We start from the raw sequence: 14,635 nt of genomic DNA, 5'->3' as shown, positions 1-14,635 counted from the left end.
CGTTGTGTTCATGTTGCTGAGGGACTAGGAAGACATGTTTACATGCATAAACAGCTAAAGAAAGAAGGTAGAGACGTATTTACCATAATTTATGTAACGTACAGTGTCTGGAAGTTATCCACTGTAATGGTGAAGTTAAGGGCGAGATGTCTGCTTGTCGGTAAGGTTTTAAAAATGTACTTCATCCTTCTGCTAGTAAAGCTAAACGGTTCAATGGCTAAAGCTAACCAATCTGCTACAAAACCCGCCGTAGTCAGTTCACTTGTAAGCGTTAAAACACCAGAGATAAATTAATGGTCCTCTTTCCTCTGTAATTTCCTATCACAAGGGTTAATCAGATTCAACGTGCAAAGCAAAATTACGTTAAAACCGTTTCCCCTTTCTTAGTTAGACTAACGTTACCACTTATAACTTAAGATCTCAAATATTATGACGCTCATTTTCATCATAAAAAATCACTTCCGGTGTTGTGCGATTTGTGCATGCCCACGGAGAATTGCATGCACGTCGCGGGAGTTAACACTCATATATGCTGAGAAAAGAGGTGGATGCAAATCCTGGCATTTAGCCTACAACATCTGTTCTGCCGAATTGTGCAGTCCCCTCTTAAGTTCCTTTTCAGACACCTTGCATGTTGATTGTTGAAATGCTGAAATGCAATCACCACATATTTCTGCTAAATCTCAAGGAATTCTACTTCTACTAAGAGTAATAAAATATTGATGACTCTAAACGTTCATAAAATATCTACTTCAAATCATTTATCACCATTGATGAACCCTACAAAACTATTATATTGTTTTTAAACAGTACTTGGAGGTGCGTGCAATTCTCAGCAGGCATGCAGAACTCGGCACAACACCTGTAGTAGATATTTGATACCAAATCACAAATATACACCAACAAAAGCTGGTAAATCTGACTGTATGAATACTCCATTGGATAATTTGACAATACCAAAGGAAGGTTAATGATTAATTTAATTTCCAAAGCATTTAGTAAACACACATTTAACATTCATCTGTACACTCAGGAGTTGAGAAATTGTGAAGTCAGCCTCTCTACTCTGTGTGTGTAGGAGATGCTGCGGTGGGGAAAAGTGCCCTTTCCCATATGTTCCACAGTGATGGTACTCTCTTCCAGAAAAACTACAGCATGGTGAGAGCATGTAATACTGTCACATTACTATCACATGTCCCACAGCAAGGGCATGCAATTCCAAATATACTGCTGTGTGTTTGGATCACCTCAGGTACCACTGTTAAACTTCTTGTAAAATAAGGATACACTGTATTATATTCACATCACACAATAATAACAAAGGAATTGGGTTGTAAAACAACTGGTTGAGGGATTTAGGAGTTGGGATGTGCTCTGAGTCAGGGACTAGCCAGCGGCTTATATTTTTACATTCAGGTAGGGTAACTGGGATTTTGAATTGGGTTTGAAGGAGCAACTCATGAGATTTAATTCTGGCTCACTGCTAGAAAAGACAGCAGTATGTTAGTAAGATCCATGTTCTGTGAAGTGCTGCAAAATTTAAAATGTATTCTGTTGTTCAGTCCTGGCTGATACTAAAGCAGCTAATCACTGAGTTAATTGGCTAAATCTGCTGCTGCCACACTTTTAACTAGTCGTCCTTCAGAGTAACTTTACAGGAGAACCCCAGAGTAATGATACCTGTAGAGATCGTAGCAGGCTCGATATTTCATATAGACAGTGCAGGTAATCATTTAGTACTTGTGGAGAAGGGTTAATTAATCTTTTAAATTAAATAATTAAATTCTAATATTTCAAATTTAATCAATCAATCATTTTAGAATTAGGCAATTCTTTACATATCCAAATTAATATTAGTTCAAAAAGGTAGAAAGGTCCAAGGCAGTCTTCTGGCAAAACAAACACCTATATTATGCTAGCTATTAAGCTATTTCATGGTGAAATTCTAAAAACACTGAAAACACCTCTAAATAGAGCTAACAAAATCCAGCAAAACAAAGGGCTGTTTGTGCTGCAACACATGGGTTGTTACTCAGCTCATGTACGAGCATTGTCTTGTCTATCTTTTTAGAAATTAGAATGAAATAGCCTATTTAACTTTTTGCCAGAAGAGTGCCTGAGGACCTTTCTTCCTTTTATAACTTTTGTGTTCCCCACCAAAGAGCGCTCCGGATCTTTTCTTTTCTTAAAGCTTTTGTAGGCAATTTATTTCAAAAATCTTTATTGTTATATTGTTGAAGTTCTTTTTACATGATCCTGACAACAATCAATAATTTAAATGCTTTGACACAAGAAAGGAAAAAAAAATCTAGTATAGATGGCTGTTGCAATACTGTAAGAAGCAGCCAATCATTTCACTCAGACAGAATGAAATGCTTGACTGGTCTTCCTGTCTACCTGCGTGCACGCTGCTCATTTACTCATTGCGAATGAAAATGCGTGGATTTGGATGTAGGAATAAAGGGAGAAGGTGGGATTTTTTTCAGTTGGATACTTTCAAATTCTAGTTGTCTCTTGCTAGTTTCTCCAAAATTGCCTACCCTAGCTTTAATATTAGTTCATTTTGGATGCAATAATAATATTTACTTTTCCCAAGATGTAATTATGTATCAGTTGCAAATCTTAAAAGACATGTAATGGTCATTGATAATGTTGATCATTTTACATACGTAGTTTCTTTAGCGGAACTCCTTGCAAGCTTTTCAAGGACCTGCAGAGGTCTCTTAAATCTACTACAGGAATTTCTGAAGTGCAAAGCAGCACAATGTACCAATTAATGCTGATGCAGAAAGGGCTAATCTGCATTATTTATGCTAATCTGCATGAGGGATGGAACTGTGTCATTAACCTGACTCTGTGATATGTGGGGTCAAGGCCGCTCACTGATTTCTTCTGTCAATGTTTGAAGGGCTACTGACTAAATCCATGCGCTACACAATAATAAATGCGCTAGTGCAGCTTGCACACATTCATTTGGGAGTTCACTATTAAGCCCTGCAGCTGGTTAGGGTACAGAACAGTTTCGTGGGTAAACTACTGGACAAGAGCAAATTGTGTGTGTGTGTTAGTTCAGCTCTTGCTGTGTCAGCAGTATTGGGGGTTTTGTGGTGACAGGAACGTCGATAATTAATACAGCAGGATTCTGGAAAGCCACCAGAACAGGTACTTAACAAGCGCAAACACACACACACACACACACACACACACACACACACACACACACTGTACCACAACAGTGTTGAGTTTCTCTGTACTGCAGAGACCTATATCCACTTGTTTGTGATGCTTTACGTGTCTGTTCATGTTGGACTTGTAGAGTAAAGTAGAAAGGTGCTGCAATAGTTCTGCATTTTACATTTGCACTGGCCTAGTATGCTTGCTGAACTCCAGACAAGCCTTAACACATATTTACTGCTGCATAACATAAACATTTGCCGAAAAATGAAATACATACAGAACATACGGATGAAATTGAATACAAGCTATAAATATCCATACAACATAACAAATAGGAAAATGTCACAATGAAAATAAGAGGAGAAACATGCAGGTTAGCATGCGTACCTGTAGATCACCCTGTGCCCACCAAGCACCACTTTATTAGCCGGATGCACTGAAACAAATGCTCATGGAAAAGTGCTGGTCACGGTCTCTGCTGTTGCTATGCAACTGTTAAATCACCTATTTGGAGCCAGCCGCTTGCTTGATATTAGCTGAAATATTTTTAACTTCTTGCCCACTTGGTGGCAAGTGCTTCATGTAAAACAAACTCCACCAACCAAAACTTTGAAGCTGGAGCCAGGAGTTACTATGTATTTAAGTTTTTTTTATTCAGATCAGTTTCTATAATGGTAATGATCGTAGCAAGAGAAAAGGCAAGAAAGTGAATATCTGCTAAATTCAGGAAGCTCGTCAGCTACTGGTCAGATTCACATTGAAATTTTGTGCTGAAATCTGTAGTCCTATGAATTTCAAATCCCTTTTTTTCGTTCTTATGACCTTTTTATCTCGTGCCACTGCCAGGGGAAAACTTCTCCCTGACATACTAAGGCAGATTAATATGTAATTTGTTGTGATTATTTTAACAGATATTGAGATTGTGATAGGAGTCACAATTATTGTGGGAATGGTAATTTTTGCATTTCATTTTCACAACACATTTTTTTTTATAAATTATGTTGATGTGATTTTTTCATCTTTATCAAAAAAAATGCTGCTCCTGCGGATTTTGCACATATTTAGATAATTTTTCATTTAATTGTTCAGCCCTAGTTTGTATTTTTTCATGACCCCCGGCAATCCCCTATGTTGTACAGTTTGCCCAGAAATTCCACATAAAAATATCAAAATGGAATTGGACAGATTAAGAAAAGATTAAATTTACTGAGCTCTTAAATGCTCCCTCATTGATAACCCTTTTATTTTGACTTTACTCTACTGTTACCCTTAGGCCCTAAGAACAGCAAAATTGTATTTATGTTGTGTATTCTGTGTATATTTACACCACTATGACCACATCACCTAACACCCATGACTGAAGTGTTCTACCAATAGTAGTTTTAAGCAGTGTTAAATGTATCAGGTTGGATTTTCTCTTTAAGATTTCACTGCAGATGGAAACAGGGAACAGCGTGTCCTTTCCATTGTGACTAATGTGAAAAAGGAGCCAGCACTGTGAAGACTTATTCCTTGTGCAGACACCTAAGTCATCCCTCATGTTGTTCAACTTTTGATTTTGAAGGGTAGCCGAGGCTGTCGGCCATTCTGCTCACGTCCTCCTTTGAAAATGTCAGACGGCCCGTTAGCAATATTCCAAGCTTATTTGTTACTAATAGGCCCTCATTGACATTCCAGCGAGAGGCTTCCTATGCATCACACCAGCTCATTAGACCGCTCCAAGTGGGACCGCCACATCATCTGTGTGTGTGTGTTTGTACCACTGGATCCTTCTTATGAACTGTTTCTGTGTATGAAGCAGGTAAATGTTTGTCTGAGGTGTGTGTGTGTGTTTGTGTGTGTCTGTGTGTGCATTTGACATGCTCAGTTAAGTTTGAGCTCAGGAGATCAGCTCAATTTTTGAGTATGGTGCTGATGTGAAGAAACCTCAATTTGCCTCTTCAAGGTCACCACTGATCTCATACCAGCTGATACATAGTGGCGAAGGGAAACCTGCAACCATCCAGTCCACTTAGGACCTCAATAGATCTGGAAGCTTGTGAAGAACATGCATCTGTGATCAGACTATATTTATCATATCCTGACCCTCTACTGCCTGCAGTCTATCTCCTTTTATATCTACCTCCTGTATTACATCTGCAACCTCGACACCAAAGCTTAAACAACTATTCTTTCTTGAAACTGCCATTGTGCTGACTCAAAAACACATCTGGCACCTCCACTGTACAACTCTACCATACACAAAAAGAGGGAAAACAGTATCTCTGGTCATTTTAGTTTTAGTTTCTACAAATTTCCAAATGTTGCCGAATTTAGTTTTATTGAAGTAAAACAGCTGTTGTAGGGCTGCTTGTGTGTGGACAATATTTTATATTTGAGAACTTTGGTTTCTTTTGTTAAAGCGGCTATAATCAATATTTATATATTAACAATGAATCACATGATTACTTGTATGTGAAACGGGTCACTTGTAGTCCCAAATCCACAGAAAATTATCACCCAACTCTGCAGTTCCACTCAGCTCTATGGACATTTACAGTTTAACGTCACTGTTAGTAATTTGTGGCCTGTAACTTTACTGTTTTGGTTCACTCTCACTGCTGTTTTTGTTTTTGGCCGCAACAAGCAGCTGTTTTTCATTGAAAAATGGAGTGCACAGGAGCTAAAATAGCTAAAAATAAGGAGAGTGAGTACTGATACGTACATTCATCAGGAGGACGCAAACAGGACTCCAAACGAATGTTAATGCTTAGTGTCTGCTGGATGTGTAAATAGGCAACTGTTTGATAAGATATTTGCCATACAAAAAATAAAATCATCTGTCAGTGCTGCATCAACAGCTTGTTTATGCCCTACAGTGCAAGAGGGCAGCAATGCAGCAAGTGGAGATGATGCAGGACTAGAGCTGCATCATCTCCACCCTTTACTACCTGCATTCTATCTCCTTCTGTTCTCCTCCTCCACATGCCCTGTACTCATTTCTAAAAATTGTCAGCCGCTCGTGTGTCTGACCTATGCATTTTCTCCCCATCAAATCTTTTGACCAAAACAAAAACCATTGCTCTTTCTCAACTGGCCTGCACTGTTTTACCACTGAAAATTATAGAAGGTAGAAAAACTTCTAGGTATTGACAGAGATCTGTGACCAGATTAGTGGTTGACTAATTTGAGTTTTTCAATGGCCGCTGTTTAGATTTAGAAAGCAATATCAAATATCAAAACAAAGAAAAGTCATGTATAATTTCATTATTCCATGCATGTTGTAGATTTCAGAACTTGACTAGTTAAGGGAGAGTGGGGCACAGTTTGTCAAAAGTGACATTGTTGACAACTGCATGATTCCATACAGTTTAACTATATATAATTAACGCTAGCCAGTAATGGTTTTTAGATTAGATGAGCTGTCATTTAGGATGTGAGAAACATTTAGAAAAGACAATGGTGACTAAGGACATTTAGGGATTGAAACTGTTTCACCACCTTCCTTAAACACACAAGAGGGAGCACTAACATCGCTCCACTGACAAGGCTGCCTGCAGATGTGTCCTCAAACATTTTTTGTGTATCGGCCTTGTGAGAGCACGCATTGGCCGTGCCGTTTATCTCAAAATGCCAGATATCGGGCTGATATTTGACAAATTTTCAAACCACAGACAAACTAGCTGCTTGTGGTAACTGTCAACCCATTATAAATGTAAACCTCCACTCTAGATTTGTATTAACCATTAAGACTCTCACTATGTTTTAATTGTTGCAACAGCTGGGCCCCATGGGGGCCATTCAGTCTATCATTCTTACTAGAGTTTAACCGAGCTGGTAGGTCTCTCCCTGAAGGCTTTTTCTTTATTGAGACATTATAAGATTCGTGGAGGTACAGAAGAGGGTTAGGTTCAATCCACGCCAAGCTACTAATTAGTGATGCTTATGTTTAGATATTGACAATAAATCAAACCAGCTAGTTTGTTGTGCTACTGCGTAAAGCGTCAGCTCCGTGGCCGCTAAATGTCTCTTCTCTTCTTTATAGAACCCACAGTAGGAGGAACGTTGGTGCTGTAAAAACCTTGGTTGACAGCGACACATACAACTACAGTACATACTGATTTAGCTGCAGCTTTTGAAGAACATTGAAGAAACAAAAGCATTTACACTTAAGAAAATGTAGCCAAAAATACACTACAGATGTTTCTATGCAATCACATTGACAGAGAAGTTGTTCATAACAAAAGCAAAACATGAGCGGCTGGCTTCATAAAGGCTGTTTAGGTTTACGTTACATAAACAGAATTTTAATTAACATCTCGGTTGTGTTTGTTTGGCAGACAACCGGAGCGGAGCTGCTAATGAAATGTGTGAACATCCCAGAGACCAATGACAGTGTGGTGAGTCCAGCCATTGTCTCTTTCTCATACTGTGTCCACCACCCTGTTTATATCTTTTTGGGCTTCTTTTATCTTATAAAAGTCACAAAATCACAGAAGGTGGGTGGTGAGAATTGGAATCCATCACTCAGTGTGGAGGGAGTTTTCCCTGACATTAATACTGTTAGTTTCTCATCTGTATTCAGAGGCAATAGGGCAGCATTGTAGGAAGAACATTAATGCCCTTACGAAAAGAAATAAGTGGTTTAAAACCATGTAATTTGACTAAATCTCCATGTAACACCTTTTCCCTTCCCTTCCATTCTCTTCTCGCCTTTCCCCTCCAGGAGCTATACATCATAGACTCTGCAGGGAAGCAAACATTAGTGGAAGCCTGTGAAAAGATGGTGAGATTGCTTCTCTTGAGTTTTTTTGCACTGAGCTAGTGAAATCCACCATCCAGGGCTCTGTATCCTCGTCACATGAAGTACAAACACAGAGGAGCTACTGGAATATTATTTATTTTGTCACAGGAGTAGAAAGTATTAAGCTGATCTGATGCTGTCTCATTGTCTGCCACCCTGTCCGCATTCCCTAAACAACCCTCCCCACCTCATCACCACCCATCACCTTCCCTTCCTTAGTGGGGTGAGCTGTCATTGCTGTGCCTGGTTTTTGACCTGACCAGTGAGCAGTCTTTTGCCAATTGCAGCCACTGGATTGAGAGAGTTCATGCTCACTGCCAGGGTTTCCACATTCCAGGTACCAACCTCTAAAATTCAAAGAATTTGTCTTAACGTTGGCAGACTGACAGACATAGTTCAGTTGTGGAGTTGTTCTGAATTCTTTTGTAATTTTCATTCTGGGACTTATGTAAAGGATTATCAGGTCTGTTTTGTAATGTGTTACCTAATATCTTGTGGAGTTGTGCAATAGCTATGGATTAGAACGTGATCAATACTGGACTTTTGAGGCATTTGACATTTAAACAAAAAAAGGAAGGTAGCAATATCGGCAGAATGAATGCAATAGCGATGTTTAAACATTTGGTGTCTCAGGTGTCCTGGTGGGCAACAAGTCAGACTTGTCTGCTAGAAGGGAGGTCCAGGCATCTGTGGCCCAGGATTGGGCCCAAAGCCATGGGTTGGAGTACCACGAGACATCAGCTGTAAGTGTACATTGTGTTCTTCTTTGGCTTTGTGGGTAAAGTGCACCAAATGGGTTGTACTGTATTTCTGCATGAGTAGAGAACAACACCACCCATCACTCGTGTTCATGTTTCTGTCTTGCAGAAAGAGATGGAGAACTGTGATTCTCTGCTCCTGAGTTTAGCCCGGGCCTTCCACTCTCTCTACCAAGAACGTCGCGAGGAAATCCAGAACCTGAGTCCAGGCTAGACCCTTATCCAGTTACACACACACACCTTGACTTTTCACACGTAGAATAGACACAAGATTCTGTTCATAGAATTTAATAAGCTTTATGGATTATGCATGTGAGCATTTGAGGCAATTCAGGCCTGTGTTCTTTTTTACCATGCGCTGCAGGCCCAGCAGAGAATAGTGTTCGGAACGATATTTTGATGGGACCGTGAATAAAGTTGTTTCTACGATAATCAGTGGTTAGCTGTGTTGTCTCTTATCTGCTCGTTCCCTCCATATGCACAGATAGTAGGGTCCTTTCACAGTGATGGTCAGGTCATTACCAAAACCACAATAAGACTCCAGCTCACTGTGGAGAAAAGATCACCTCTCTTCTGCATAGATGTCTGTTCCTGATTTTAGCAAGACAAAAGGTTCGAGCTCGCCCTTATTTATTGCCTCCTACCCCCCTTTTAATGTTGTTGTGCCGTACCTCTAATCTCATTGTCACTTCCTGGCCTCATCTTTTTTCTTGTTTGCCTTCCTTCCTTATCTCACTCTATCTCTTTTTCACTTGCTCTGTCCTTTTCTGACATGTCTCAGTTTTTTTCTCTCTGCCATTATGAGTTGTTGTTTTGTTGCCTTTTTTTTTTTTAATCTCGGCCCCCCTGCTTGCTGTCTCTCCTCTTTCCAGTTCTATCTCTTCCCCTCTCTCTGTCTAGCTTCTGCAAGAGAGCAACAAAAAAACAAAAACAGCATGTGTTTGTATGTATACACATACTTGGCCAGTAAAGCTGATTCTGATTCTCTCTCTCTTGTTGTGTTAACTCCCCAGCTGCAGCTCTCTCACGTCATTTCAGGCATGTCCCCGGTGCCGCTCTAACAACCAGTAATCACCGTTCTAATTAGCAGTCTCCCATTCAAACCAGGTCAAAGCTGTGTCCTTGTTCTTTCACTGCCTCTCAGACCAGCTGCCACCATTCAAATGAGGGTGCACTGGTTCAAGCCAGACATAATGGTCTTTATCTTGTTATGCTCTATACTGAAAGTGTCTCATGATTATTACACACTGCAGTCAGTCTCTGTCCTCTTTAGGAAATGCAGTCACTGAATTTTCGATTAGTTTTTCTTTCAGTCCTCTCTACCAGCTGTACCGTTGTGTCTTTTGACACTTGTGGAGAAGTGTGGGGCATTTTTAAAACCACAACAGTCTTAATTCACAAACTACATACATGAAAGTAAGTGGCTAAGTAATGAAGTATCTTATTGGGAAACTTTCCCCCTCTAAAATAAAAACTGATTTGTAATCACGTTCTTTACAGAATCTGTATTTAACAGCTTGTAATTGTTATTGCAGCACAATGTTTTCCTACTCCTCGAGTGGGTGATCGTAATTATAGCAATTAGGATCTTTCTCCTTCTCTTTCTTTCTGTCCTCATTGTTTTCATGTCTGTAATGTGTACGTGAGGGTGTCTGCATGTGTTTTCTGGTGTGTCTAGATCTGTTTTTTCCCCCCTGCTTATGCTGTCTGTCACATTAGTTTTTTTTTGTGTATCAGCATGTAGATTATAAACCTGTTCCCTTTATTTGTGCCCACCAATGTGCATATAAATCTATGTAATATGTATGGCATTGTCAACTGCAGTAGTTTCCTGGAGCGCTGACTTCAAGTTCAATCATTATTGTACACACATTACATACTGTTAAGGTGTAACACAAGTTCTTGACCATCCTGGAAAATCACTCGAACCACTTCAACAGTATCCTAAAGTCTGTCTTCTATTCATTTTAAATGGAGCATGTCTTGGGAATATAATTTAATAACATCTCAGCATAGAGTGTGGGTTATTACTTATTGCTTTGGGAGAGACATCTTCATTTCCACAGATATTGGAACAGCCGGTTAGCAATCATAGAAATGTTGACACAAGCCTGTTTTCGTGGCTTTATACACTTCCAGTGTGCTCATCTGTCCCTACTGACCGCAGTCATTCACTCTCAATAATTAGTATTCAAAACAGGTTTGCTCCCTTGGCGCAGAGCTATAACACAGCAGGAACAACTGCTGTTCAACTTTTAGCCACAAGAGAGGGCAAAGTGGTCACTGCCACTCCCATTCAAAGCTGAAAGGTCTGCAGGAGGTGATGGAGGTCAACTTTGGTTTGTGTTACTTGTGATTGTAACCATAAAGAACTAAAGATTATTTTATGATATACAGTAATTAATTCAAGGTCTTTTTGCAGTACTCAGCAGACCACTAATGAATGTTTTAAAACTGTTCTTGCCTCACATATTAATGCTTGCATGTGCCGTTAGGTGGGTGCTTTTATTTGAAGCAAACCAAAAGTGCTTGTATTTTATCATGCATTGCCCCAGTGGGCACAGAGCTACTATATTGCTGTCATGCTCTTTCAAGTGATTTAATTAGGCAATGACAAATTGATGATTGTGCGTTTTTAATATCAATTCGGACATAATCACTTTAAAAGTGAACTATGGTTTATATCTGAAAACCTGATACTGGTGAGAAAGCGGCAGAGCTGGACTTAACCAACATTGGCAAGCGGAGCCACATTAATATTTCATATCTACCACCACCAAACTCTACATGGAAAAAAAATAGGACTAAGGAGTGCACTGTTTGCTAATATCATGTTATGTCCACTGACTTCCTCCAAACTTTTACGTATGTCTCGCTGCTGCTTTTAAGCAAATAAATCAGTATTAAGAGGTTCCGTCATTTTGGAGTATATTTGCTGCTGCTCTCTTTTTGTGTTAAGAATGAGTATTTGTGCAGCCATACAGCGGTGATATAAAGCAACTTGCCTAGTCATGATTTGATCGTCACCATATGTCATGAATATGTCATGCATATATTTCAGCCTCATAAAAACAGGTCAGCTAACGTTTCATTGAGGGCCCTAGTGGTTTTATCGGGAGTGCTGTATACATGCTAAACATTACATGCATTCAAACTGAGGATCTAGCAATTGGTTGGCCACCATTCAGGATGAGCAGCCAGTAACTGTTTCAACAATACATAAAGAGTGCACAGAAGTTTTAAATTTTAAAAAATTTAACCTTGAAACATAAATTATAATTTATGCATTGGGTGTAGAAATTCACTGGCAATTATCAGAAATGATAAGGTTGATATATTGGCCTGAAAGGAGAGCATGAGCTGTTGCTTTGAAAGTCTTCTCGTGTGCTACAAATGGCAAACATTGAGTAAATACCTAAAGCACTAATTACTCAGATAAAACCTTATATATTTACAGTTGGATTTCCTAGAAATGTCAGGCGTCTGTATTTTCGGTTTTTACAAATGATGTTTGCTGTGCTCTTTTACATTATCAAAAGTATACATAGCATTTGTGGATGACTGCAATTGGCCCTGGTGTACCTGTGCATCTCTACACATCGTTTCTGTGCAAGGTCTGAGTCTGCTTTGGGACATCAGGGTTTTATTTCAGCTATATTTCACTGCAGTGCATCTCACCCAAACAAACACAGAGTTTTGTATTCATGACACAGCCTGAGCACAGGGCAAATAGTTCCAGCTCACATCTTACACCCAAACCCACTCCTTTTCTGTTTCTCACACTCTTTTCCTGCAGATCAGCTCTTTGTCTGTCTGCTGATTTTCTCTCTTATTTTTTTTCCTTTTCTGATCCTTAACATTTCTAGTTTCTAAATAATGGCTTTCTGCGTTTTCCCAAGTTCCTTTGCAAGCAGCCGTTCCCCATAGCGATACAACCAAATTATACCATTATACCGTAACTGTAAATTATGCTAACTCATATTAATGTGGTAATTTGATTGAATTGACCTTAACCTTGGTCTCCTTCTCTCTGTCTCACTGTGGGTGTGTGGGTTGGTGCGTGTGTGTGCGTGTGTGTGTGTGTGTGTGTCCAAGCATGGCGTGTTCCATAGCCCCTAACTGTCCGTGACCTAAAAAGCTTGCTAATTGCAGGTGAGGGAGGACACAGCAGCTGTTCTCCCAGATCTGCTACCCTCCTGTCTGAACTGCAGCATGACAAAAATCAGCCACAATGCCTCCAAGCTCCCCTGCACTACAACAAAAATGTTTACCGATCTGCTTTTTGATAAAAAAAAAAAAAAGTCCAATAGCATCCCAAAAAATGTAAGTTGCATTCACATTTTAAAGGAAATTAGATTAAAACTATGTTTAAATATTGTGATATTGTTTTTGAAATAACTATGATATCTGTGCTTTCTCTGTTTTTTGCCATAAAGTAATCTATGCTATGAGACCTCTGCTTGTGGCACACGTAATAAGGACAGTAGAGGCCAGCAAAGGCTGAAAATCTTGTTGGTTTATGGTACTCATGTTAGCTTCTCAAACGTAATTAATATATTATAAAAACATATAGTGTAAATTGACCAACCCAGTGTATACCACATTAGCACTAGGTAAGGTAAAGTAATTTTAACACCCCCTTCCCCTATCCAAGTGAGTTGTATAGCTGTGGTGCCTGGGACAGGACAAAAGACACTTTGTAACTTGTTTTTGAAAAGTGCTCTACAAATCAAGATTATTAATTATTATTATAAAAGATATCCTCTGTGAAATAGCAGAGAGTTGCCATTCAAGAAATCCAGTTTCTTAACATCGATATATTAAGAAATTATGTTTACTTGATTATTCAGTAAAACCATGTTATTGTGAATATTATTGTTACTTGTTCATGAAACAACAGCCACATCAAGAAATGAAGTGTTACATGATGTCTCATTCTCCTGTAATACATCATTTTACTGGACTGTAATCATACTCAAACTTCATACTTGTAGTTTTGAGGTTTCACTAGTGTTCTGGCGTAGTTTACTGTCTCTGTGTTCCTTGCTTTTGTATATTTTGTTAGCAAGGCACTCATATCATAGGGTTTTTTTATTTTGTGATTTCACGCCTTGTGTGTTTATGTGAGCTTTACTTCCTGTTTTAGTTTCTCTGATTGTCTAGTGGTTTCACCTGTGTGTCTGCTGTTTTCTCCCTTCATTCTGTGCCAGTTCATTGTTGCTTTTGTGTCAGTTGGTTCTCTCCATTGTTTCTTGTGACTGTTTGTGGGTTAACTTTCTGTTGGACCTTGGATTTACTCACCCTTTGTGTTTGGACAACCTTGCTTCACATACAACTGAAAGTTTCACCTGGTTCTGCAATAAACGTCACCTACTCTACCTGTTTCATGTTCGTGTCTGTGTTTGGGTTCAAAACACCTGTTTCCTGAGTTGAGATCTCAGCTGAAAACAAAGGGTGATTTACCGTAAAGTTAAGCAATTCACATGCAACACTGTCAATTAATAACCACATGCAAACCACCTGTAATATCCAGCTAATGGTGAGTGTGCATATTTACATGCAAGACCTTGGTGTCTAGCTGGCTTTAGTCAACGCATTGGTAATCTATATCGCTACATATCACAAAATGTCAAGGCAGCTGAGTGGCCGAAGGAGGGGACGGCTTCCCAGTTAATATCAGTTACATGAATTACGGATGCCTCTTGCTAACCAATCTAGCTACCTCCACCCTCTTGTCCAAAAATGGTCACTTCTGGTTTAAAAAACCCAAGATGGCGACGGCCAAAATGCCAAACCAATGGGTGATGTCACAGTGGCTATATGTCCACTTCTTTTATATAATCTGTGCGGTCAGGCCATAATGCGTCATTTAAATGTAAATTTAATTAATCAGTTTAGCGGCTTTTTAAAATGTATC

The 14,635-nt window shown here is 39.3% G+C and overlaps 1 protein-coding gene across 1 annotated transcript; it reads left to right on the top strand.

Moving 5' to 3' along the window:
* Nucleotides 1-6: 6 nt before the first annotated feature.
* On the top strand, nucleotides 7-9,153 carry ift27 (intraflagellar transport 27 homolog (Chlamydomonas)). The gene is made up of 7 exons (XM_038712768.1): nucleotides 7-160; nucleotides 1,079-1,158; nucleotides 7,497-7,556; nucleotides 7,883-7,942; nucleotides 8,180-8,297; nucleotides 8,594-8,703; nucleotides 8,828-9,153. Exons 1-7 carry the CDS (start codon nucleotides 43-45, stop codon nucleotides 8,930-8,932), a joined length of 651 nt encoding a protein of 216 aa, XP_038568696.1. The 5' UTR covers nucleotides 7-42; the 3' UTR covers nucleotides 8,933-9,153.
* Nucleotides 9,154-14,635: the final 5,482 nt, after the last annotated feature.

The sequence above is a fragment of the Micropterus salmoides genome, unplaced genomic scaffold (assembly GCF_014851395.1).
Source record: "Micropterus salmoides isolate LMB-PRFRI ecotype aquatic unplaced genomic scaffold, ASM1485139v1 Ms_hic_scaffold_12, whole genome shotgun sequence".
Lineage (NCBI taxonomy): Eukaryota > Metazoa > Chordata > Actinopteri > Centrarchiformes > Centrarchidae > Micropterus > Micropterus salmoides.
The sequence above is the reverse complement of the archived record's forward strand: the minus strand, read 5'-3'. Positions and strand labels throughout refer to the sequence as shown.